Source organism: Ambystoma mexicanum, chromosome 2p (genome assembly GCF_040938575.1).
Source record: "Ambystoma mexicanum isolate Mex_15411 chromosome 2p, UKY_AmexF1_1, whole genome shotgun sequence".
Classification (NCBI taxonomy): Eukaryota; Metazoa; Chordata; class Amphibia; order Caudata; family Ambystomatidae; genus Ambystoma; species Ambystoma mexicanum.
In genome coordinates, this window is record NC_090923.1 from 7,226,364 (window position 1) to 7,251,607 (window position 25,244).

The window sequence follows — 25,244 nt, forward strand, 5'->3', positions numbered from 1 at the left end:
GTTATGGGAAACTGGCAAGTAACAGGCCCATTTACACCCACTCAACAATGAAACCGTGTGTCTTCCCCCTCCTGAACGCTACCCAGTGGTATATTTAAAAGGCAACAAAAGTGGTATCCCTTTGGCAAATTATCTTCAGTACATGGCAATGGGGCATATGTATAAAAAAAAAGTAGGAGGGGAGTCTACCGTACAATTTGCCTTATTGCTTTCTATCAGTCTTTGTTTGGGTGAATATACATTTGCCTAAATGTAAGGCAGTAATCTGTGATTACACAATAGACAAACATGTGCCCGATTGGTGTCAAACTGCTGACCTAGTGTCAAACACCTACCTTTATCGTTTATGGAAATGTGGCGCTTTCAAACTACTTTAGTCATTTCTGAATAAATAAAATGGTAGAATGTATATGCACGGCCCTGATTCATTCTCCTATTCTTTGATACTAAAATGGTCTTCGTAAAAATCAATTCCTCTGTTCCTGCTGCATTTGCCTCCATCAGATTGTGTTATCATCAGAGAACCACTAATCTGCCGTCTAGACTTTGTGTCCCCAATAGATGGCACCCTAGTATTCAAAGTCTTATAAGCTACTGTGTGAGTAATTAACTAGTGCACATCACTATTACTGAGAACCAGTCTGCCTTTTACACGTGATGCCTGTGATTGTGTTGAAACATTCTCCTTTTATAATGCAGTGAAAAGCGTCATTATTAGAATATGCAACTTCCAAGCACCTGAGAAGTGTGCAAGTTTGGGTTCCAGCTGTCAGGCTTCTGTCATGCAACTCCTTCCTGGTTACATCCAGTAACCAAGCTTGTTTCTTCTGTCAATTCTGGGTTTGAGGGATAGTGGGCATGACAACCACAATGTTTGATGTGCAGTAAGAAAAGACATTTTTTTTTACTAGTATTCCTGATAACACACGTGAGTGTTATTTTATATGCATTCTGAATGTAAAGGTAGTTTCTAATGTGACTGGACAAAATGTATCCTTGGGCTGAATGTTTTAAAACTTTCAGTCAGAGGAAAAATCGTGTTTGTCACCAGAAATGTTCTTCACACGAGAGAGCTCATTTGTGCTCTGAATTTGGCAAAAGATTCAGTGGGAAGTGTCCTCTTATTAAGCACCTGATGCAGTAAATTGACGAGAAACCTTACACATGCACAGAATATGGGAAAAGTTGCCATCTCAAGAAGATAGATATTGCCCACGTGAGAACATGGGTGAACAACCTTATCCGTTCACTGAATTTGAGAATAGTGTCCATTTGCATGATACACCTGTCTGCCCCCAAACAATGCATACAGGTGAAACACATCACCTGTGCACTGAATGTGGGAAAGGGTTTGCTCAGAAGGAACATCTTACTATCCACCAGAGAACACATACAGGTGGTAAACATCATGTGTGCAATGAATGTGGGAAAGGGTTTGCTCAGAAGGGAGGTCTTATTCACCACCAGAGAACACATACAGGTGTGAAACCTCATGTGTGCACTGAATGTGGGAAAGGGTTTGCTCTGAAGGGAGCTCTTACTATCCACCAGAGAGCACATACAGGTGAGAAACCTCATGTGTGCACTGAATGTGGGAAAGGGTTTGCTCGGAAGGGAGCTCTTACTATCCACCATAGAGCACATACAGGTGAGAAACCTTATATGTGCACTGAATGTGGGAAAGTGTTTGCTCAGAAGGGACATCTTATTAGCCACCAGAGAACACATACAGGTGAGAAACCTTATATGTGCACTGAATGTGGGAAAGTGTTTGCTCAGAAGGGACATCTTATTAGCCACCAGAGAACACATACAGGTGAGAAACTGTATGAGTGCACTGAATGTAGGAAAGGGTTTGTTCTGAAGGGAGATCTTACGATCCACCAGAGAACACATACAGGTGGGAAACCTCATGAGTGCACTGAATGTGGGAAAGGGTTTGCTCTGAAGGGAGATCTTACTATCCACCAGAGAACACATACAGGTGAGAAACCTCATGTGTGCACTGAATGTGGGAACGGGTTTGCTCAGAAGGAACATCTTATTCGCCACCAGAGAACACATACAGGTGAGACGCCTCATGAATGCACTGAATGTGGGAAAGGGTTTGCTGGGAAACAAGATCTTACTCGTCACCAGAGAACACATACAGGTGAGAAACCTCATGTGTGTACTGAATGCGGGAAAGGGTTTGCTCAGCAGAGAGCTCTAATTTACCACCAGAGAATACATACAGGAGAGAAACCTCATGTGTGCACTGAATGCGGGAAAGGGTTTGCTTGGAAACAAGACCTTAAGCACCACCAGCGAACACATACAGTTGAGAAACGTCATGTGTGCCCAGAAATTGTGTGTGCAGAACATGGAAAGAGCTGCATTGTGAACAGTAACCTTATTAGGCACCAGATAAACATGTGTGAGGCATGATTGCAGTGTAGTGAATGTGGAAAATACTCCAGTGTTCTCATCTGCCCTACGAGAGGACATGTGGTGAAGTCCCCTCTGCAATTGAAGCTTCAGAGAGGAGGTGGTGATTCTTCAATGGGTCTGACTTTGGCATGGCTATTTACTAAAACTGTGAACTTATCACCACAGCTGTTCCCAGTTTCCTTTGGCACACAAATAGTGGCTGATTATGATTGGTTGAATTCCTGCTATTTCAAATGCAGACCTTCTGGAATATTCTAAAAGGAGACTGTACTTTCTGTACTAAGGTACCCATCCTATACAACACTTTGCCTAAGGAACTCATGCAGATTAATGTGCAACAGCATTTTGAAAAAGTTTAAAGACTCAGTAGTTGAATCAATAACTATAGACACTCTTTGGATTTATTTGGGAAACTGTCCTATGAATTATTTTCTAAGTGGCCACCTAGCACTAAATGAGTAGTCATTTGTGTAGATGGTGCAAGAGAACATATGCAGATGAGAGCCCGCGTTGGTGAAGTGATTGTGGGAAACCTTTCTAATTCTCTTGGACCTCTCTGTTTGCTTTGACGCCATTAATCATCAGCTCCTGCTTAATCTATGAGATGCCTGCACTGGGATTCAGACTTCTCCTTTGTACAATCCTTGCAGGATAATAGAACATTAGCGGTAATGATGCTGCATTTGATATCAGAGTCCCTTATTAACAGCCTGATCCTCTTCTGCTTATTTGGGAGCTCAGCAAAGGTATCACTATACCAGCTGTCTGATAACTGTGAACGAGTGAATGGTTTCTCAGTGACTGACCAGTATATATTGGTTGTTGGGGTTGCACCGGGCACTTGGCATGCTTCCCTGGCATTCCTCCGAGCTTGGTGCTCACGCCATCTGCCTGTGAGCTCTCACTTGTATCTGAGATGCTGTGGCTGGCAGCAGTTTATTCCCAGATTAAAAGAATAGTGTGCTCTAAAATATTATTGGCTAAAAAGATGGCCCATAATCAAAAATATATCTAAAAAATATTTTTAAACAAAGTCCTATGTAAAGTATTGAGCAAATGAAGCTCAAACTCAAAAATGTGAAGCACTAGGAGGCATCCATTTTGTGAAATGGATGCCTCCTGTGCTTGCCCATGCGGCACTAATGAAGCAAAAGCCAGCCAGCTGTAATAAACAAAAGCTACCACTGGGTGGCTTTTGCTTCATTGGTGCCGGAGACCAGAGACTGCAGGCAGGAAAGCTGCATCTGGGTAAGGGCTTATTTCTTTTTTTAACTTAGCACTAGCTGCAGTTTTCTTTCCAAGTTTGGAGGAGCCTGGAAAACTTAGAAAGAAAACCGCAGCTTTTAAAATGTTGTATTTATGTTTGCGGTGGCTTCTGCTTGTAGCCCCCTGCGCTCCAAGCGGAGGCTACCGCAAACATAAATACAACGTTGTATTATTTGAAAACGCTGTGATTTTCATTCCAAATTTCTCGCGTTCCTCTGAGCCGGGGGAGCCCGAGAAACTTAGAAAGAAAAACTGCAGCATTTTTAAATACAACCGCGTTCTATTTCTGCCTGCCGTGGATTTCACTTTGAGTCTCCTGGGCTCCCCCAGGGTAGCCCAGGAGACTCCAAGCGAAAGGTGCCGCAGTGAGAAATGCAACATTGTTGTATTTGCAAATTCCGCTGTATGTACAAATACAGGAACATTATTATTCTGACAGCGGCGGCTTTCGCTTGGTGTCTCCCGGAGCCCAGGAGACTCCACGCGAAAGCCGCCACGGTCAGAAATACGTTCTTGTATTTGATTTCCATGGTTTTCCAACCAAGGCAATCACAAATACAACAACGTTGTATTTGTAATTGCTGTCCCTTTGCTTTTTGCCTTCATTTTGTTTTCTGTGCTTCCCTGGGCTTGGGGAGCACCGAAAACGTAAAATGAAAGTGAAGGCAGCCTCCTCAGCTCATGCAGCTCTGCTCTGGCTGCCGTAAACAAAAGCTCCCAGTAGGGGGCTTTTGCTGCTTGTTTAGTGCCTCCAGGGCAGAGCTTAACATGAGCTGAGGAGGCTGCCTGAAATGGCAAAATGGATGCTCCCATGTAAACGCTTTGAGCCTCGTTTGCTCAAAAGTGTTTACATAGGAACTTTCATTAAAAATATGTTTAAAGTATGTTTTAGACTATTGCCCATCTCTTAAGGCAATTTTAGAGCGCACTATTCCTTTAAGTTGCTGCACAATAACCTCCCATTTCTTAACCTTCATACTCACTTGCTATAGCCCTCATTATTTCCAGACGTGACTATGGCGATGCCATTTATTCTGTGCACCCTGGCATATGTGACTAACTTCAGGTGGCACAGAACGTGCCAACCTGCTTCTTTCAGGTGTTCAGAAATGTGACCATATCACTCTGGTCTGTTACAATCTGCACTGGCTAATGCGAGAGGTCATGTGACCGCTCATTGGGTTTAAGGTGCTGTGTCTATCCCATTGTGTACTGTATGGCACACTTTCCCCCTTTTCTGCAGTCCATCCTTCCACCCTTGTCCTGCCTGTATTTTTAGTTCTACCCCTCTAGACGAGGATTTCTTGTTTCAGAAGGTAACCAGGTGGTGTAGCTTTTTGGGTTTTAGCTCCTCCTATCTGGAATGCCTTCTAAGAATGCACGCCACCACAGACCATGTGACCTTTGGATGAATAAGTACCGTAGAGAAAGCTTTCTTAGTTTTTTTAAAGAAGGCATCTCTTAATCCCAGCCCTACAGATAAGCGGTGTATTGATCACATTTACTCCCCAAGAATTGTCGAACACTCTCAATGTAAAAGTAGCAATGCTCCCAGCTATAACATCGGAAGCAATGGGCACAAAGCTGCCGGCTTTCCTGATTTCACCCCTCAGTTCAATGGATATGTTCAGCCCGGTGATACCAGCCACGCTTCACCACTCGGAGGTGTTCTACAGGTGTTACTGACTGATATGTAGAGAAACTGTAAAGGAAGAAGGCATATTTTCTTTTACATGAATTGCTAGATACAGAGATGCGTGAAAAACAAACAATTACATTTCTTTCAGCTTAAGTAAAAAAATTCTACTGAAAATGAGAATCCTACTTTTACACCCCCATAAAGTAATATTACTTTCAACTTCACAACATATGGATTAAAACATTCCACATTGGAGCCCTCCTTAATACACTGGGAGAAAGTTGCATTCTCATATGGCTAATTAGACTAAGCTTGGCAACACACATGTTAAAAGGCTTTGGCAGCACATTCTGCGACACTCCACTCCTTTTCCCCTCAGGACCCCCTCTAGTGTATTACACTATTGCCCATCTGTAGTGGAACACTCTTCTCCTCAGGACCCCCTCTAGTGTATTACACTATTGCCTATCTCTAGTGGAACGCTCTTCCCCTGAGGACCCGCTCTTGTGTATTACACCTTTGCCTATCTCTAGTGGAACGCTCTTCTCCTCAGGACTCCCTCTAGTGTATTATTGCCAAGACTCTTCTCAGGATCCCCTCTGGTGTATTTCACGGTTTCCTTTATCTACAATATGGAGGTGCAGTTATATAAGTGGGAGGGTGAAGGCCCTCTGTCAAAGCACTGTCTTATAAGAAACTGGCCTGGTGTGAAGGGCCTGGAGAAGATGGCAAGAGTTCCTTTATATTATGTGGACGTGTGTTTTAGAAAAGTGACATTTTATGAATAGAGTAAAAAGGACACATGGAATAGAATTGTGAGACAATGAAATCCATGAAAACATGGAAATGAAATGGTGCCTTTCTGTCTGAAATGAACGTGTTTTGGGTGTAATGATATCCTAGCTGTGCTCTCTGAATTCTGAGCAGGAATAGTGGACACAAATGTTTACCAAATTAAAGTAATCCTGGAAAACTGACAAGCTGAATTTAAACGTTACCCACTGGTATTCACACATTGAATGAAATGCTGATTAAAAGAATATTGCACTTCAGCCAATATGTCGCGGTGTTACATTACAAATAAATCTTTAGTAGAACCTACATTTGTATGGTAAATCTGTTTATTTTCTGTCTTTACTCTGGAGTAAACTGATTCCTGTAACAGAGGCGATTGATGTGTTCTAGGTAGTGGGTGACTGTCTTGATTTCTTTATGTTAGAATGAATGTGATTGTCAACTTTTTAAGCGTTCTTATCATGTTTGTATCTCTCCGAATTTTCCTTGAGGCTACACGATTCTGACTGCAATAGGAATATTGGTATATGCAATGATCAATTCAGCCAATGTATGATATGATATTTTATTTGTCAATGCAGGGGAGGGGAACGGGAGAACACATAACGACGATCTTACTAGGCCCAGTGTCATCGAGTACACGCAAGTGCATGGGAAAGGGAACAGGGAAAAACTGCATGGAAGGGGGAGATTGGAAGTGCGGAGTAGATAAAAAATAATAAATAGAAAATGGAGGCAATAAACAGTGGTAGTGCAGCCGGCAAGTGCTGTGTTTAAGGCAGCAGACTGGGTAAGTCTGATAAGGAAAAGTGGGCGGCGGGGCTGTATGGGTACAGATACAGTCCCCAGTGCAAAGAGTGGCCGGGAGGCAGTGCAGGATGTTAGCAGGGTGAACAGGTACCTGAGCCCAGGGGACAGAGGGTGGCCAGGTGCACAGTGCCAAGAGAGCAGCAAGGGAGAGGGGGAGCAAAGTCAGAAGCAAAGAGGAAGGTCTTGAGGTTCTCCCGAAACCGGAGATGGTTCTCCTCATGTTTTAGAGTGGCAGGGAGGCTTTTCCAGAGGGAGGCCCCAGCCGAAGAAAGAGATCTACCCCAGCTCGTTTCTTTGAAAAACAATTGACCCGTAGGGATTTGGAGGTAGAGGAGCGAAGAGCTCGAGAGGGGAGGTATTTGCGGAGGGATAGCTGAAGGTATTTTGGCCCCAGGCCCCAGAAAGTCTTGTGTAAACATGTACACAGTGTGATTTGTGCTGATTGGACATTGGGTGCTCTGAAAATACAGGGGAAGATGATGATGATGTATTATATTGTATTTGGCTATTTTTATAGCGCTCTTCCCCATTTGTATGACCTCAATGTGCTTTTACCGGAATGGAACGCCCTCCGTGACCGTAGTCCATATGTCAAGGAAAGTTATAGAGGTTTAGGTTGGGGGGGTGTGTGTGTGTGTGTGTGTGTGTTTTATATATATTTTTTGTTGGACTTGGGTGGCTGGCCTGGCTCGACTAAGCTGCCTGAATGGTCTAGGCATGTGGGAGGGCGCTGTTGGAGGTTGTGATGGAGAGCTATTTTTGAGAGCTTCGGTGTGTGGCTGGCTATACTGAATTTCTTTTCGTTTGTAGTCACTGTATGCTAGTGCAGAGGTGTTGAGGTACGTCTGGTGTTTCAATGTGGACAGTTGTATGTGCTGCTAGACCGGAAAGCATAGCTGTAGCTGCATTCTATGGTGCATGGGTGATTGGTCGTGCCTGCGGCCTGTGTCCACATATGTGGTGTAGGTCTACATACCAAAGGGCTTCAGGGATTATACACACTGTGGCCTTCGGAGTTGTATGGCTGGTGTGATCCCCGTTCAAAGCGGACGGCGGGGTCTTGTCATTCATGGTCTCTCGGTGAAAAGTGTCCTAGGATGCGCCGGGCATGGGTGGGTATATTGCGCTGTCTTAGTGATGGGTGTGGGCTGCCATGGGCTATTTATCTCATTGTTCGTGGTCTCTCTTGTGGAAGGTTCTGATGAGTGGCGGGTGCAGTGGGATTGTTGTAGGTGTGCCACAGCGAAGACTGCTGGCTTACCTGGAATAGTTGTTTACCAACCTTTTCCCACACAGAGGTGCTATATCTTGAAGTCCAAGAACCCAGAGTCTGTGTGTGCCAAACCCATGCTGTAGTAGGCTTCCCAAAGCAGGTCACCTTGATCTGCTCATTGTGTGTACTCACTGGATGAACAAGTTACTTGCCACTGGTAACGTTCTTATGACTGCATGTTCTGCCCACGTATTCCTTATCTTAAGATATTTCCAAGATCCAGTTTAGCTGCTTCTGAAGAGTTTTCCAGCAGAGGGCTCTGATCTTGATGTCCCTCGGAGGCCTCTGTCTCGATGTCGACGTCACTGAAGGCACACATAGTGCGCGCAGCGTCCGTTGGCTTCAGTTCTGTTTTTACTACAACTCCTAGGTGTTGGCACACCTCTAAAAGCACACCACTACTTCCAGGAAGGACAGAAAGTGTGATAGGTGAGGCAGATGAGAAAATGGCACACGATGGAACACACAGAGAAGGGTTTAGCGGCTACTTATGGCAGATTTACCACTATCAAATGATCAAAAACTACTGTGGGAAGCACTCGCAGTTCTGGCTGCACCCCTGTAGTGTATAACTACTGCAGGTGAGAAACATTCACACAAGACTCATTAGATCCAACTCTCCCTTTTTAAAAATAATATAGATTTTTGTATTAGATTTTTGTTTATTTCAATGTTTTTGCAAGGCATCCTGTGTTGGCCAATGCATTAGGACTGGGGAGTCCATCTTCAGGGCCTCTCACTGTGAACCATTATGATACAAACAAATAAACGTATGATGTGTCTCCTCCACAGGAGATAATCTTTTAGAAATAATACTACCATTGTTCAACAACATGCCTGTATGCATGTCATATGACATGGTCTATGTTGGTAAACAGACAAAAAGAATATAGAAATAAATGCCCTGGTGTGCGTCAACTGTTTGTAAAACCAATTCAAAGTGTACATAATCCAGAATTATATGGGATATATAAATATGCAACCAGGCCTGGTTATGCAGCAGAAAAATGGGCACCAGGAACCTTGTACAGATCCAATTTCACTAATATTCAAAGTAAAAAGAAACTGTGCTGCTTCAGTGTGTTCTGGCCTGCTGATCATGATGGCACCTGTTTTGCATTACGTTTGACTTTGTGATCAAATACCGCCCGGCCTCACGGAACAGAAAAGCTGATGCCTTATCGCGTTCTCCTGAAGTAACTGCCATCTCAGCGTTTCCTCTGTCCAAATTCCCAAACTCCATCGTGTGGCAAGAGATCCGAGTGCAAGCCCATCCCTAAGTACTGGAGAAGCTGCCTGTGATACCATTAGAGGGATTACCGTATGTAGAGGACAGGCGCTTCCTTTCTATTGATAAGGTGTGATTGAATGCATTACAGTGGTGTCAGGATTCGGTCAGTGCTCCCCCAGGAACCAAGCAGACAGGAGAAATGTTACAGCAATGGTGTTGGTCGCTGGGTGTGCCTCAATTCTGTTGAGGAAAATGTCTCGTCCTGCTACGTTTGTTTTCAGGGACAAAAACAACTGGGGAGACCCATGGGGTTTTAATGAACATGCTCATACCCCAAAAGACTTGGGTTACGATCATCACAGACTTCATCTGCCAATTCCCGGATGTGCGAGGAATAAAACCTGCGTGGGTTGTGGTGGATGTATTCATCAAGATGGCTCGGTTCATACCGTGCAAGGGACTGCCTTCCTCCCCGGTCATGAACGATTTAAAATTTATTTATTTTCAACACATGTTCTGTCTTTTTTGGTCTACCAGCCATTATTATTATAATTCTATTATTATTATTATATCTCAGCTGGAGGGTCACAATTCATCTCAGGATTCTGGAGCGCACTCATGAGGCTACTGTCGGTGAATGCCTGGTATTCTGATTCTGTTTCACTGGGAAGGGCAGTGTGTTCTCTTGCTCTTCCCTGGTGTATCAGAAGAAAAATGTCTACCGCAGGGCTCCAGCCAACAACCTCATCGTCCCACCGTCTGACAGCTGTGAGAAGGGATGTCCTATATTTTAGGTGGTGTATGAAGGAACAGATGGAGTATCATCTTGTGTTTTCTTGTTTTTGTATTTGTGTTAACAGGTATTGTAGCCTGATCGAGGGAGGACTCCCAGCAACACCGGAGAGGCTCCCCGACACGAGACATCATCAAAGGAGTCTTTACCTCGGAAAATGTCATAATTCTGCGGGTAAGGCCCATTGGGCTTTGCGCGCCTGCAATATGTGCTTTTCATCTCTAGACACATTTAGCATTTAATATTCACTGTGGGATCAGCGTGATTATTTTTGTCTTTTTATCTGTGATGCAAGGGTGCATATTGGAACTATTGGTGCTGCTAGTCCCCCTGGCTTTCTCCTTGCAACCAGGGGCTCCCATTTTAAAATGGCCGACTGTCATGACCCTTGCCCCTGGCCCTTACTGGCAAGTCAGCCTTCCAGTTAGGACCAGGTCAAAGGCCTTAAATCCTCATCCAAGACTCTCTTGGAGTCAGTCCTGGCGCATAACCATCATGAAGACCAACATTAGAATGGGACTATTTACTTGGGATTATTTAACTTTTGGCGGGGGGGAGTCAGCCAACATGGAGGCACAAACATAGCTCAGTTACAAGGAACTGAGCTATGCGGTCTAGTCTTTTGGGTGTGGCAGGCCTGGTACTAATTTACCTGGACTACTTTGGTTGTGGCAGGCCTGGGACTATTTTACCTGGACTACTTTTACCTGAGACTATTTAAACCACACCCAAACAGCAGAACATGCTTTGCGTGAAACCAAGGACCTGCAGAGAGAGAAAGAACACTGCGAAACTTCCCTGCAACAGGATCCGGTCTTCAATCCATCGCTGACTTCAGGTCCACTCACCTGAAGGTACGAACTCCATCATCCGGCACTGCATGCATCCTGGAATACCATAACCTGGAAAGAGGAGAAAGAAACACAGCATTCGTAAGCGTTTACTCCTGTTTCCTCCCGAATGAAGAAAGCCACACAATTCTTACCTGGGTACTCATCTCCTGGTCAGTATCATTGCTGGAATGTTACGGTGCTCAGCGAGGAACATTGCAACCTGCAAGGAGAGAAAAGACACAGGTTAGCAATATAAAAGGCGAAACAGCGCCGTGCATCGCGCATTACTCACCGGACAGCATTGCGCACACTGTGCTTTCGTCTACCGGCCAATGCTCATCTTCAAACTGCACGACAACACCAAAATGCCTTTCCATACCTAAAAGGAAAGAACCAAGACATTATTATTCGAACTAAGAGCAACATAAAAACTACATATAAAGACTGTAAAACAGCAAATCTACGGAGTCGCAGCAGGCCTGGATTCCCACAGGGGGCTTGCACCAGTGAAGTCACTTGGTCGATGCTCGCTCCCCACATCTACGCGCCCCTGCCATGAGGAGCAGGATGGAGAATCCACCTTTTACAATATTACGGTGAGGAGAAGGCCCAAGGAGGTGGAAGGAGTTGAGGTCAAGGGAGGTGGGAAAACATAAAGACAATCTGGTATTGAATCCAGCTCTCCTATATTGCAGACCCATCTTTAACCAGAGGCCTTACCAAGGGACCGGGAGAGGGTTTGAGGGTGCAAATCATCCAACCAGGGCTGGGTGGCGTCCCCGTGGATACCAGATGAGCGTAACAGAGATGCCATCTGTCTTCCAGCAGTGGCTCTCCTGCAAACCCTACAGTCTTTGTGATTGGCCACCCTGGGGCCTCATAAACCCAATTGGTGCCGGCAAGCCGGCCCCTAACTATGGCCCTCACCTAAGGCCCTGTCTGTGCCTGTCCGGGCCAAGGAGGGCCTGGTGGTCCTTCTCTGCACTTTGCCCCCTCTCAAAGTATGATTCTACCTCCAGACGTCATGACTGCTTCTCCATTGACATCGGACCTATGGATCACCACGCTCCATGCACACTTACTAGTGAGTGATGGCTGAACTATCTCTTTGCCTGCTCCACGAACTGAACTTTGTCATGTGCCTTTGTTTTCTGCCTTGCTGCCTCCCTGCCCACACCTAATCCTACCACTTCTCTCACTGCATTTGCATTTAAGGCCTATGTTTGAAAATCGATTTTAGCTGTGCCCTTTCATCTGTGCACCTCTTTTTTGGTTTGCATTTAAGTCCTATTTTTGAAAAGTCGCTTTCCTTTTGATTTTCACTTTTTGCCTTTTGTGTCTACTAGGCCACATGGTGGGTTTAGCTAGAACTATGCAGTGCAGCCACTCTTCCTCATTCCTCTACTATCCTCTTTCGCCCCCTATGGATCTCACTATCTCTCCCATCTTCTCTACCTGCTACACTATCACCTATCCCCCCCACTCTCAAAATCAGGAAGACAAAAGCACAAAAAGGACATCTTGAGTTAAACCCTGGCCTTACCATCCCGGACACCTAAGACAGCGCTTCTTCCAGAGAGGTTTTCGCTGACATCCTCTTCTCTGTCTCCCATCTCATCGCTGCTCTTTCTCCTTCCACAACCTCTACCATTAACGGTGGCTCCAAGTGGGAAGTCCTCCTGGCTGGCTTCACATCTACACGTTGCTTCGTTAATGTCTACCACACAGGCACTATCTTGGGTCGGGGCCCTCAACCCAACCTCCTTCTCATTGACCAGATGCTACCAGTGTACCACGCCCTCGTACCCCTCCTCAGAAAACTTTCAAAGGCAAAGACCTCCTTCACCTGGCAACTCTTAACGCCCGCGCAGCCAACAAACACTCCGCTGACATCTGCCTCCTCCTTCAAGACATTGATCTCGACATTCTCACTCTTACCGAGACTTGGTTCAATGCCAGCTCAGCCATTGCTTTTGAATCCCTCCTCCCTTACAGGCCTCCAGACACTAGCACCCTGTTCCTCTCTGAATGGGATGATTTCTGTTCTTCCTTACTCTCCTCCACCTCCAATCTCCTCCTCTTGGGGGATTTCAACATCCAGTTGCACTCCCCTGTCGCAACATCTACTCTTCATTACGCTTCTGCACCTCTCTGTCCCTCTCCATTCTCCCTTCTGGTCCAACCCACTCTGCTGGACACACTCTTGACGCCCTCATTCACTCTGACCTCTCTTTTTCTCTTCTCCCCCCTTGTCAGACTATTCTCTTCTCTCCTCCCATTTGGGTACTTTGGCACTGTGACCGCACCCCCAAAAGCCCTGCCAACTTCATACATGAACATCTGCCCAAAGAAAAGTGTCAGTTTCTGCGTTCATCCCCACCACACCCCCTACCACTGACTCTGCCCTCAGTAACCTCCATTTGTCCATTACCAATACTCTTGACATTCTTGCCCTAGTCATGAGGATCCGCCTCAAACCCGCCTCTAAGCGTAACACCTGGTATGATTCTGAACTTGCGCACCTGAAAACAAAGTGCACATTGGCCAAACGTAAGTGGCAAACCTCTGGTGCATCCTCTGACAAAATGGCCTGTCGTCTGCTCCAAAGGCAATACAGACTCCATCTGAGCCAAGAAAAGAGCCCACATACAGACACGAATTTCCAGTGAATCCAACAACACGGCTGAACTTTTCAAGATCTGTTGGGAACTTGTCAACCCTTCCGCAGTCTACTCCCCTTCCCAGGCTCTCTGCAATGCTCTGGCCACTCACTTCTCCACAAAAACTCATGACATCCTGTACACCTTTGCTACTCACCGGCCCAGCCCTTGCCACTCCCCCTTGCCTCCCTTGGCTGTGCACCTTCCACATTCTTCCCTCTGCCCTGTTACACCTAAAGAGGGTAGCAGAGTTGTCCGCTCCATGAAGGTCTCTTCTAAACAGGTTTCCCCTTGCTCATCCAGAACCATTAAGGACAACATTGGCTCTCTTGCTCCCACACTTGTTGATTTCTGTCATTATTATTTTGCCACTGGATCTTTGCCCTCCTCGCTCAAGCACTCCTTTGTGCATCCCCTCCTGAAAAAACCTTCAGCAGACCCTATCTGTCCAGCCAACTGCTGCTCTATTTCCATCACCCCCTTCCTGGGGAAACTTCTGCAGAAGCTGGCCTTGCCCCAACTCAGCTTGCACACAGAACCTGTTGGTGGTCTCCACGACCATCAATCTGGATTCTGAGCTTCCAGATGCACAAACTGCTCTTCTGAACACCTGTGAAGAACTGCTCGCATCTCTTGACTCCAACTCCCCAGCTGTGCAGATCGTACTCGATCTCTCCTCCGCCTTTGGCACGGTCAACCATTCCATCCTCATACAAAGGCTCCACGATACCCTTGGTATCTCGGACTGGGAACTGCAATGGCTGACATCCTTCCTATGTGACGCACGTCCTAGGTCATCCCAGGCTTCTTCTCTCCTACTTCCTTCTCCACCTGTGGTGTCCCCCAGGGCTCTATCCTCTCCCCTGGCTCCAACATCTATAGTTGCTCTGCTTGCTCGCCTCATCTCCTCTTTCTCTCCAGTGTTATGCTGATAACACGCAACTCTTGTTCAAAGTTCCTGCTGACCCTTTTGCACCTTCCATCATCCCTGACTGCCTATCTGCCTTCTAATCCTGGTTCACTGTCAATGATCTCTGCCACAACCCCTGTTCCTCCTTCTTATCCTCACTCTGGCCTTCCACAATGGGCTCTTCCCCCTGATCATTCCTCTGAAGACGGAAACCTTGGAGTCATCTTCGACTCCTCTCTCTCCTTCCTCCCTCACACTTAGCACATTGCCAAGAAGTCCCACTTTCAGCTCTTCCTTCTCAGAGGAATTCTCCCTTTTCTCACTTTCCGTAAGGGGCTCAAAGTTACCCGTGCCCTGGTTCTCTCTAGGCTTCACTGTTGCGATAGCCTTCCCCTGAATCTCCCTTCTTCCACTCTGCGACCCCTCCAGTTAATCCAGAATAGGGCAGCAAAACTTATCGTTGGCCTTAAGCCCTGGCACTGGATCTCTCCTGCCCAAAAAGTCTTCACTGGTTCCCGGTTACTGCGTGGATTAAATTTAAATCCCTCCTGTATCATCCATAAGGCTGTCTGGGCTGCGGACCACACTATCTTCAACTTTATCTCACTAAATACTCTCATTTAACGTTCCTCTGGAACCAACTCTGTGCGTAAAGCGTACAGAGAAAAGGGAGTAGGTTGTTGATCACTCGCCTCTGCTGGCTCCCTCCTATGGAACAGCCTCGCCCTCTCTCTGCGCCTTGAGCAGGACTTCCTTAAATTCAGGAAGCTACTCAAGACGTTCCTCTTTACCTCCTTCTCTTTTTCTCTCTACTAATTTGCACAGCTGCTGTGATTAGTGTCCTGGGCCCTCATGCATGCTCGGGACCCCTGACCTCCCTCAACCAATCGTCCAAGCTCCTGTCTACCCTCAGCACTTGCCCTTGCACTCCTTCTGCCTTGGAGGCTCACACTTACCCATGGCGGCCCCAGGACGTGTAGCTCTCTCCTCAACATGCACTTCCAGCTTGCATTTATCGGTGGCTCACTCACGGACACTTTAGCACACCCCCGCCATCCCTCTTCCTTGCTGTACTTGCTTGTTCTGAATACTCACAATGAAAGGGGCCCTTAAGGGTCCCTCGCGATATGGAAACAAGGCAATAACCATACACGAAAGAATGCGCCAGACACGAGGTTAAAATTCCCAATGCTAGGGTTTATTGCAAGCAAAATAGTCCCAATTGGTCAACTATGGTCTCACGCCCCGCAACGTGTATTCTCTAGACCTAGAGGGACGCAAGAGAGCGAATTACGTACATCAGTTACATATATACAAAATGCATATCATACAATCAGCTATGATATGTTTAACACCCCCCTTTTATTGAGTTTCTTTGAACTCGGGATGATGATGGACATTTCCGACAAGTATGACAATTATGACACTTTCGATGTCTATTCTAGTAACAATGTGCAATTTAGGAAGTGCGGAGGCATCTTCTAGTTGTTGAACAGCACACGGTGCTTCTGTTCTTGGAAGCAAGCTGCACACGGGGGAAGAGTCACATTCCAAGCTTTGCCATCTATGAGGTGCTATTCGTGTCCTGGGAGCCGACACGCTCTAAAGGGTTTTGTGAAGGGCCGTAAGAGGAGCATAATTCAAGCCTTTAGCTGCTTTATTCTAACATATTCTACCACAGTACGAGACTGGCTGGCAGCTGTGAAATGATTAAATGCCCTGCAGCTCTCCCTCAAGGCTACAGAGAGGGAGCGTGGGCATTCCTTTCTGGGCTGCTCATGAGGAGTTTCAACAAACTCCTCAGTCCCGCGGCCTTGCCCTTTCATATTCAGACAACAATGTTAACAGTTGAGCAGAGTAAGCAGAATTCGCAAGAATTGCAAGCTGCAAAGCAGTTTAGACAGAAAGCAATGAGCAATGGTTAACAAGCAAAATGGCGATTCCTGCTACGTTTAAAATGACCACTTGTTGGTCAAGCATAGCAGTCTGTATTTCTATAATTCTGTGCATAAGACGGTTGGCCTTCGGCCATCAAGATACATTTATCATCCAAATGAAGGGTATTCACTTTTCGAGATTGACAAACCCTCCTTTTGGCCGTATGCCAAACGTCTTATTCATTCATTGTATCCTCCTCTGATGAGGATAGGTCTGGGTATCTATGCCTGAACCTTTCATGCATCATCTTCATCATTAATGTCTATAGGCATGAATTGTGGGTCTACCACTTTGTTCAATGCGCGCAGATCAATTATGAAACGATATGGTACTTCATTGCCTCCTTTCTTGTAAACTGGAAGAATCGGGCTACCTGCAATTTCTTCAACCACCCCCAATCTCACCAGGTCAGTAACAATACTCTTTAATCCCTTCTCACCTTCAACAGAAATTTTATACTGGGGAATTCGTGGTAATGTAACACCTTCTTTCAAAGTTATTTTAGCTGGCTCTATTTTCAAGCATCCTACATCGTTATCATGCATTGCCCACAGACAGGTTGGTACTCTACTTAGCTCTTCTGGTAACGCTTCTGACATAAATTCCGTCACCGGTGCATCGTGAGGCCAAATCGTGAGCAACACCTCATCTGCCGTACAATGTATAACTGCCCCCAATTTTCTCAACAAATTTAATCCTAGCAAGTTCTCCCCACAATTTTCTGTCAGAAGAAATGCAGACTGTTCCGTTAATGGTTTTATTGTAATTGGGACAGCTTCGGACACGGGGTTAATTACTGGTTTACCTGCGAACCCTACAGAAACATTCTTTTGCCCCAACAGTGGGATCTCCGGAACCAAGTGGTGGTCTATCGAACACTTTTGTGCCCATGTATCTACAAGGAAACGGTGCTCCTTATTCCCGACTCTCATTTCTACGTAGGGTCCTCTCTGATTCACGGTAATAGACATTGGTTCCGACCCCTGCCGTGGGCTGTCCTATTGCGAAAATAATACATCGTCCGATGTGTAGTCACCGCTGCTGCTATAATACGTGTTTGGCTGTGTATCAAAAATATTCCCATTTCCCCCTCGGTGTCCTCCACTCTGATCATTTCTCTGTTGTCCCTGCCCGCCCTGATTTTGGTTCGGAACACTTTGGTTCAATGCCTGGTTCTGTTGAGCTTGGTTTTGACCATGGGATTGGTTTTGATTACCTCCATTGGTATATCCCTGTTGCTGCTGCATGTTATTTCTGCTTGGGCCGTTTGACCCCTGATGTCCTCTATGAGGCCTTCTCTGGCCAAACCCACCTCTATTCTGTAGGTGCGTGCATTGCGCTCGCCAGTGTCCTTCTTTACAGTACGCACATTGATTTACTCCCAATGACACCCCCTGCATATTATTTGAATATCCCCTGCCTTGTGCATTTCCTCTACCTCTATTGTATCCAATCACCTGCTGCAGTAACACCCTCGTTTTTAAATTTACTCTATCCTTCATCTCTTTCTTTCACCACATTTACCCTGTTCTCGTAATATTGGGCTATGCGTAATATCTCACTCACGGTTTTGCTGCCCAGGAACTTTCCGACGCCATTAACATATCTTGAATTGCTAATATTAGTCCCCTCACATATTTATCAACAAATAGCCTTTTCCCCGACTCTGTGCTCACATCCTGCCCACTGAAGTCTGTGAATACTCCTTCAAATCTATTGAAATAATCCATTACTTGCTCATCCTTGCCCTGTACACATGTAGTTAATTTGTCCCACTGAATCCTTCTTTCTGGAATTATTTCTCTCAATCTCCGCATTATCCGTTCTGGTAGATCTGCCATGCGGGTTCCTGGATTTTCCCCTACATTTCTATTCTTGTCCTCCAATAGTAACTCCGCCCATGTGGCGCCAAAAGCCCCCACGTCATCTACCGTCCTTATCTGTTTCCATATATCTGCTGGCAAAATGACTGGGAAAATCAAATCTATATCGCTCATAGGAAGCACTGCTGATCTCAGGGTTGACTCTACTTCCTTGTAGAAACCTGCTGGATTCTTTCTTATATCAGGAATCGTCTGTTTTATAGTATTCACCTCTTGCCTGGAAAAGGGGACATGCAAATACTGGGCGGTGAAATGGGCTGGTATTACCTGCGCTTCTACTGTACCCGTCGCAGGGACCTCTACTTTTGGTACAAACGTGGGCGGAACCTCTCTCATTGGAAATGCCCCACTCACGATCCCTCTCCCTTCTCTTAGGTTCAATAGTATTCCTAAGTCCAGTGATAGGCCCGTTTCTCCTGTACTTCGCTCAAATGCTCTCTTGTATACTGCTAGTATCTCGGGTGGGCTAGCCTTATTGTTTTTTATATCTTTGTCTATTAAATGTTCAGCCATCGATTGCAGTGCCTTTCTTTTCATTGGCATGGAATATTCGTCAAATATGTCATTTATGACCATTGTTGGGATACTAGGATTCGACATCCACTTTATCGATTCCCGTATACATACTTTCAGCTTGTCGCCCCTCTGTACAGATGACATTGAATGTCTCCGCTGTATGTATGGTTCTACCGTCCCTCTCCCATCTCTTCTAATATCCCAACCCCTGTGCCCAGGTGCAGCAAACATTTCAGCATAATCATTATCCAACTCATTTTTAAGATCAAAAAGTCCATTCACATGTTCTTTTACTTCATCTTTTATTCTACAACGTGCTAATTGGTTCAAATCTAACAATCGTTGTGGCGGTAGTTTCCCAAGTAACTCTTTCCATTCTCCCACCAAAAATTCCCCCATGTATTCCAACACTACCTGTCTCTCGTTGCTTCTTCGGTACCCATATAATGAGGCCAATGCTGCCGTCCCATCATTTCCTTCTATGTAGCTTTCTGCCTCTTGCTGTAATTCAACCTTTCTTTCTTTGCTGATCGCTCTGCGAGTTACCCGTCCAAATCCTGTTCCTTCAGCCCCACCTCTCGCCTCCCCGGTCTCAATTTCGACTTCGGGAGGGGCGGATGGTGCTGAATCTGTCTCTGGAGCGGGAGGTGCGGATGGGTCAAGACACAGGTGGCATCTGTAAAGGGCCTTGCTGGGTGCTGGGAAATTGCGCGTGTGCGGTCTGCGCTTGTGGGAGGGCTCGAGCTGTGGGTGGGGCGTGGGTTAATGCTTGCGTGAGGGGAAGTGCTTGGGCTGCGGGAGGGGGTATGAGAGCTACAGGTTGGGCCTGCGCAGTCACTACTGGCGTGTTTGGTTTCGATCCTGGTTTTGGGCCTCGACCCGTATGGGTTAACAAATGTTCCATTAATTCGTCTGGTATGTGTAGTTCCCGCTGCAGGTATATTCCTTCTATGTTCATTTGCTCACGTCTCCCTTCCCATCTTAGACTTGCCGTCCACTCCTCCTCCTTTTCTTCTGCTACCTCAAGCTTCGATTTGTGCCTACGCGCATGCTTCTCTCTACTCCTAAGTCGGAGCATTGCTTCCCTCCTCCAATCTTTGATAGTCTCAAAAGCTGCAGGTCGCGCTTTTTCCCTTATCAACACCCTTTCTAAGTTATCTATCCTCACAATCTCAAAGCTACCATTAACCAGCCACTGATGGTCCTGTTGCTTTCTAGTTTGCCTATGCCAAATTTCACAAAATATTATCGCACCCACACCATATTTTGCATACACGTCATAAGCCGGCAGACCCCCATGCGGTGCACTTTGGCCATTTTCCAAGGACTGTCTACCGCAGCGGAAAAGCCCCGTTAAAGTGGACAGTACTCCAGGCATGTTTTTAACCTTCCCCTTGGTTAACCAACCTTACTCTGGATGTTTGAATTTGCAAAATCAACACTACCAATAATCAGGGTTTCGTTTGAATCGGGGAATGACTCACCTTCTAAAACAAGTCACCTGTGTCCTGACGCAACCCCTCCCAACGTCGTGTCTGCGCTTCCCTGGCTTCTGCCTCGTTTCGGGACCCTCTCCTGCTTTGCCCTCTGGCCCGGTACGTTGATCAGGGATCAGATGTGTGCAGATCTGCGAAGGAATCTCTCTTCACTTCTACAGGGCGCCCCGTACACCTCTTGATCCCGGCTCGATCGTCCCGTCCTCGCCGTTCTTCCGCCTCTACTCCATTACGTCTACGAAGGGGCAAGTGGGGGAGGGTCCCTATTTGGGTGCCATCTTGAAAGGGGCCCTTAGGGGTCCCTCGCGATATGGAAACAAGGCAATAACCATACACGAAAGGATGCGCCAGACACGAGGTTAAAATTTCCAATGCTAGGGTTTATTGGAAGCAAAATAGTCCCAATTGGTCAACTATGGTCTCACGCCCCGCGACGTGTATTCTCTAGACCTCGAGGGACGCAAGAGAACGAATTTACGTACATCAGTTACATATATACAAAATGCATATCATACAATCAGCTATAACATGTTTAACACCCACCTTTTATTGAGTTTCTTTGAACTCGGGATGATGGACATTTCCGACAAGTATGACAATTATGACACTTTCGATGTCTATTCTAGTAACAATGTGCAATTTAGAAAGTGCAGAGGCATCTTCTAGTTGTTGAACAGAACACGGTGCTTCTGTTCTTGGAAGCAAGCTGCACACGGGGGAAGCCTCACATTCCAAGCTTTTCCATCTATGAGGTGCTATTCGTGTCCTGGGAGCCGACACGCTCTAAAGGGTTTTGTGAGGGGGGGCCCTAAGAGGAGCATAATTCAAGCCTTTAGCTGCTTTATTCTAACATATTCTACCACAGTACGAGACTGGCTGGCAGCTGTGAAATGATTAAATGCCCTGCAGCTCTCCCTCAAGGCTACAGAGAGGGAGCGTGGGCATTCCTTCCTGGGCTGCTCATGAGGAGTTTCAACGAACTCCTCAGTCCCGCGGCCTTGCCCTTTCATATTCAGACAACAATGTTAACAGTTGAGCAGAGTAAGCAGAATTTGCAAGAATTGCAAGCTGCAAAGCAGTTTAGACAGAAAGCAATGAGCAATGGTTAACAAGCAAAATGGCGATTCTTGCTACGTTTAAAATGGCCGCTTGTTGGTCACGCATAGCAGTCTGTATTTCTATAATTCTGTGCATAAGACGGTTGGCCTTCGGCCATCAAGATACGTCTATCATCCAAATGAAGGGTATTCACTTTTCCAGATTGACAACAAGACATAGTAGGTTCATCCTTTTTTCCCTTATATTTTGTGTTTACTAATGTGTTTTGCACCCTGTTTCCTCCCTTTGCCCTGGGGGCACTTTAAAATTGGATTTACTTGCTGTATAGGTGCCTGACAAGTGAACAATAAATAAAATTAAAAGATCTCAACCACAAATATTTACAACAGGAACAGCAATAAACAGGCTTTTCCTGAGGCTCCTCCATACATGAGAGGAAGCATTAATGAGTAATTGATTTTAGGGAATAGATGGCATGTGGGTCACAGATGGGACAAGACACACAGCATACATTAGTTCATGGGCATTAGAAATGTGCACAATCTGTAAACGGTGAGGCCAGGTGCAGTGTTTTCCGGGAGAAGGGGTTGATTTTGAGGGGGCTTCTTCTTGACTCCGAAGGTAGAGCATTAGGGTATTGTACTAAATTGTCGACAATAAAATGCTGAATGCGCATTTACGGCACATTCGGCTGCTAGCAAACAAATGACTCCCATTACACTGACTAAGGGGAGCAGCGGTTGCGGGGGTGTCCACCGCTTCCATTACATGATAAGCAGGGAGACAAGAAAGTAAAAAAAGAAAAGGACCCTGCAGCACCAGCTCCGACCCACGTAAGTGGAAGGAAACTGACATCACAGGGATAGAGGGGAGTCAGTGCCACTGAAGGGGAAATAGATATGAAAAGGGTGAGCAGGTCTGAGGAAAGGAGAATAGGTGATCGATGTGATGGAGTAAGACACAGACAACAGATTCAAACGTTCAGAACAATCTCTTTTATTAAATGAAATGTCAGTATGGAGAAACGCCTCTTGCCCTATGCTAAGGTGGGATTTCCCTACTAAATAAAAACTAAGGAAAATCAAAGTCAATAAGTTCAACTTTGGAATCTGTGTTGAAAACCTATGCTTGCCCTCACAACTAAACCAACAGTGCTTGGTTAAGCTTGTAATGTTCTTTCAGCTCCCTTCCCCAAGTATAAAGCAGTTCTCATAACCAGTCTTAAGATTGCCTTGCGTTCCAAAAAGATTATATGTTTGAGCAATACTCTGGGTTCCCTTTCCCAAATTCCAAAGCACAGTTGAAAACACAAAATATCTTGAGGCTCCGTCCTCAAGACAAGTAAACAATTTCAAGTCTTGGAAGTGTGGCAAAGTCTTCGGTGCGAACAGAGTTTTACTGCATTTGCTCTTTGTGTTTGAAGTAGAGAGGACCTGCGCTCCATAGTGCTCCTTGCGTGGGACGCTGTCCCTTTAAGGATTTGTATTTAAATATTAGCCTCAGTGTGGTATATATCTGAAGGCACCCTGGCATACATGCTTGCTTGTCGGGTTGTATAGGTAATGTACTACTGGTCAATGTCTAGTGGAATCGGTATAGGCCAAAATGACCACACCGAAAGTTCCGACCTATACAAAAGGGTTGTAAATGCATGCCACCAAAGGTTCGAACACCAAAAGTTCGAACCTTTGGTGGCATGCATTTTAGGTACGTTAAAAATAAAAAGACTGCGGGGGCTGTCCCCCGCAACACCCTGCTCACCATACTATACAGTATAGTGAGTGGGGGTTGCGGGGCACACACCCGAGAAAAAAAAAAACAAAAAATGGGGGCTGCGTGTCCCTCTCAACACCCCACTCACTACACTGTACAGTATAGTGAGCAGGCGTTGTGGGGGGGACACCTGAGGAAAAAACTGGGGCTGCCTGAAAGAAAAAAAAATAAATGAAAAGGACCCTGCGGCGCCAGTTCCCGATCACGGAAGTGAAAGGAACCGCCGCCACAGGGACACAGCGCATCTTGAAAGAGTAGGGTGTGCATGGGGGTGGGTGTGGGGGGGTGTGGGTTGGTAGGGGTATTAAATGTATCAAAGTCAATTTATTTTATTTATTTTATTTATTGCATTTGTTACTCGCCCAAACCCTTAGGTACCACGGCGACGTTACAGACAGCTTAGTTAAAACATTTCTTGGAAATTGCCAATCGGGCGCAGTGCATGAGAATACAAAAATAATCATACACGAAGACATTAAATGCAGGGCTTAAGTACAGTGATATTTCCTGAAGCATGGAAGGGGCTTTTAGTCTTGGTTAAATAGTCACGTTTTCAGGGATTTCTTGAAGCCTGCGAACGTTTGCTCATTTTTGATGGGGAGGGGAAGAGTGTTCCAATATGTGGGTGCGAGGTATTGGAAACTACTGCCTCCTGCCTTGGTTGTCTTGTAGCGGGGGATGGCTAGGAGTAATTGACTGTTAGATCTGAGGGGCCTCTTAGATACTTTTTTGGTGATGGCGTGGTTGAGGTAGATGGGGACACATGAGTGGATGCATTTGAATGTGACGCACAGAGCTTTGAATGTGACCCTGGCTTTGATGGGGAGCCAGTGATGGTTTCTTCTAATATTTGAGATATGATCTGACTTCCTTATTCCAAGGGCCGCCCGAAGGGCTTTATTTTGGATGAGCTGTAGTTTGTTTAAATTGGCTTTTGAGGTACCCAGTTAGAGTACGTTGCAGTAGTCGAGCCTGGATAAGATTAAAGCTCTTTCCAGCGTGATACAATTGGTTGGTGTCAAGAATTGGCGACTGAGAGCAATAAGTTTTGCGGTGTAGGATGTAGAGGAAGAGAGGGCGTTGATGTGCTTGGTCATGGTGAGGTTGGCATCAAGGTAGACACCTAGTGTTTTCACTTGTTTGAGTACTGATATGTTTGTGCCATCAATGTTGATGGATGCTTCTATTTTGGATTGGGAGCCCACAATGAGAATCTCAGTCTTCTCATCATTGAGACAGAGGCTATTTAGTGCCATCCAATTTTGGATTATGGCATATATTTTGTTGATAGTGTCGGTGTCTTGAGTGTAGTCTCCCGATAAAGGGATGAGGATCTGGGTGTCATCTGCAAAGTTGGTGTAGATGACACCCATGTCGTCTAGCGCTGAGAATAAGTTCAACTTTGGAATCTGTGTTGAAAACCTATGCTTGCCCTCACAACTAAACCAACAGTGCTTGATTAAGCTTGTAATGTTCTTTCAGCTCCCTTCCCCAAGTATAAAGCAGTTCTCATAACCAGTCTTAAGATTGCCTTGCGTTCCAAAAAGATTATCAGGGTAATTCATAGAATCCAGCGCACAAGTAGCGCACGCGGCTGGCGCACAGCGTGCGGCTGCGATAGTCTGCGCCAGGCACGTGCGCTAAAACTGATTTCCGCGCACAGCGTATTCATGGATTTCATGCTCCCAAACCAGCCGTGGCGCAGAGAATCGCAGCGAGCCTGCAGCAGCGCCAGTAACGCCCCCAAGAACGCCCTCGCGCAAGGAAAAGCCATCAAAATCGCTAAATCATCGCTAAGGGCTGCGCAAACCCTGGACCACTTCACAGGGCTGGCAAACAAGGAAAGCAAAGCGGGCAATCTTCAAATCAGGAGTATGCGGGAAGTCCTACACGCGACTAGGCAGGGAACGTGAATTACAGGGGTACGCGGGAATTATCA

At 46.0% G+C, this 25,244-nt stretch overlaps 1 protein-coding gene across 1 annotated transcript; it reads left to right on the forward strand.

Moving 5' to 3' along the window:
* Positions 1-700: 700 nt before the first annotated feature.
* On the forward strand, positions 701-6,497 carry LOC138566127 (gastrula zinc finger protein XlCGF57.1-like). Its single transcript, XM_069643131.1, has 2 exons — positions 701-2,152; positions 2,321-6,497. The coding sequence occupies exons 1-2, from the start codon at positions 1,165-1,167 to the stop codon at positions 2,425-2,427; spliced, it is 1,095 nt and encodes a 364-aa protein (XP_069499232.1). The 5' UTR covers positions 701-1,164; the 3' UTR covers positions 2,428-6,497.
* Positions 6,498-25,244: the final 18,747 nt, after the last annotated feature.

Coding starts and splice junctions, on each gene's coding strand:
- LOC138566127 (XM_069643131.1), top strand. CDS start 1,165: ATGCACAGAATATGGGAAAAGTTGCCATCTCAAGAAGATAGATATTGC. Junction 2,153..2,320: donor TCACCAGAGAACACATACAG/GTGAGAAACCTC, acceptor GAACACATACAG/TTGAGAAACGTCATGTGTGC.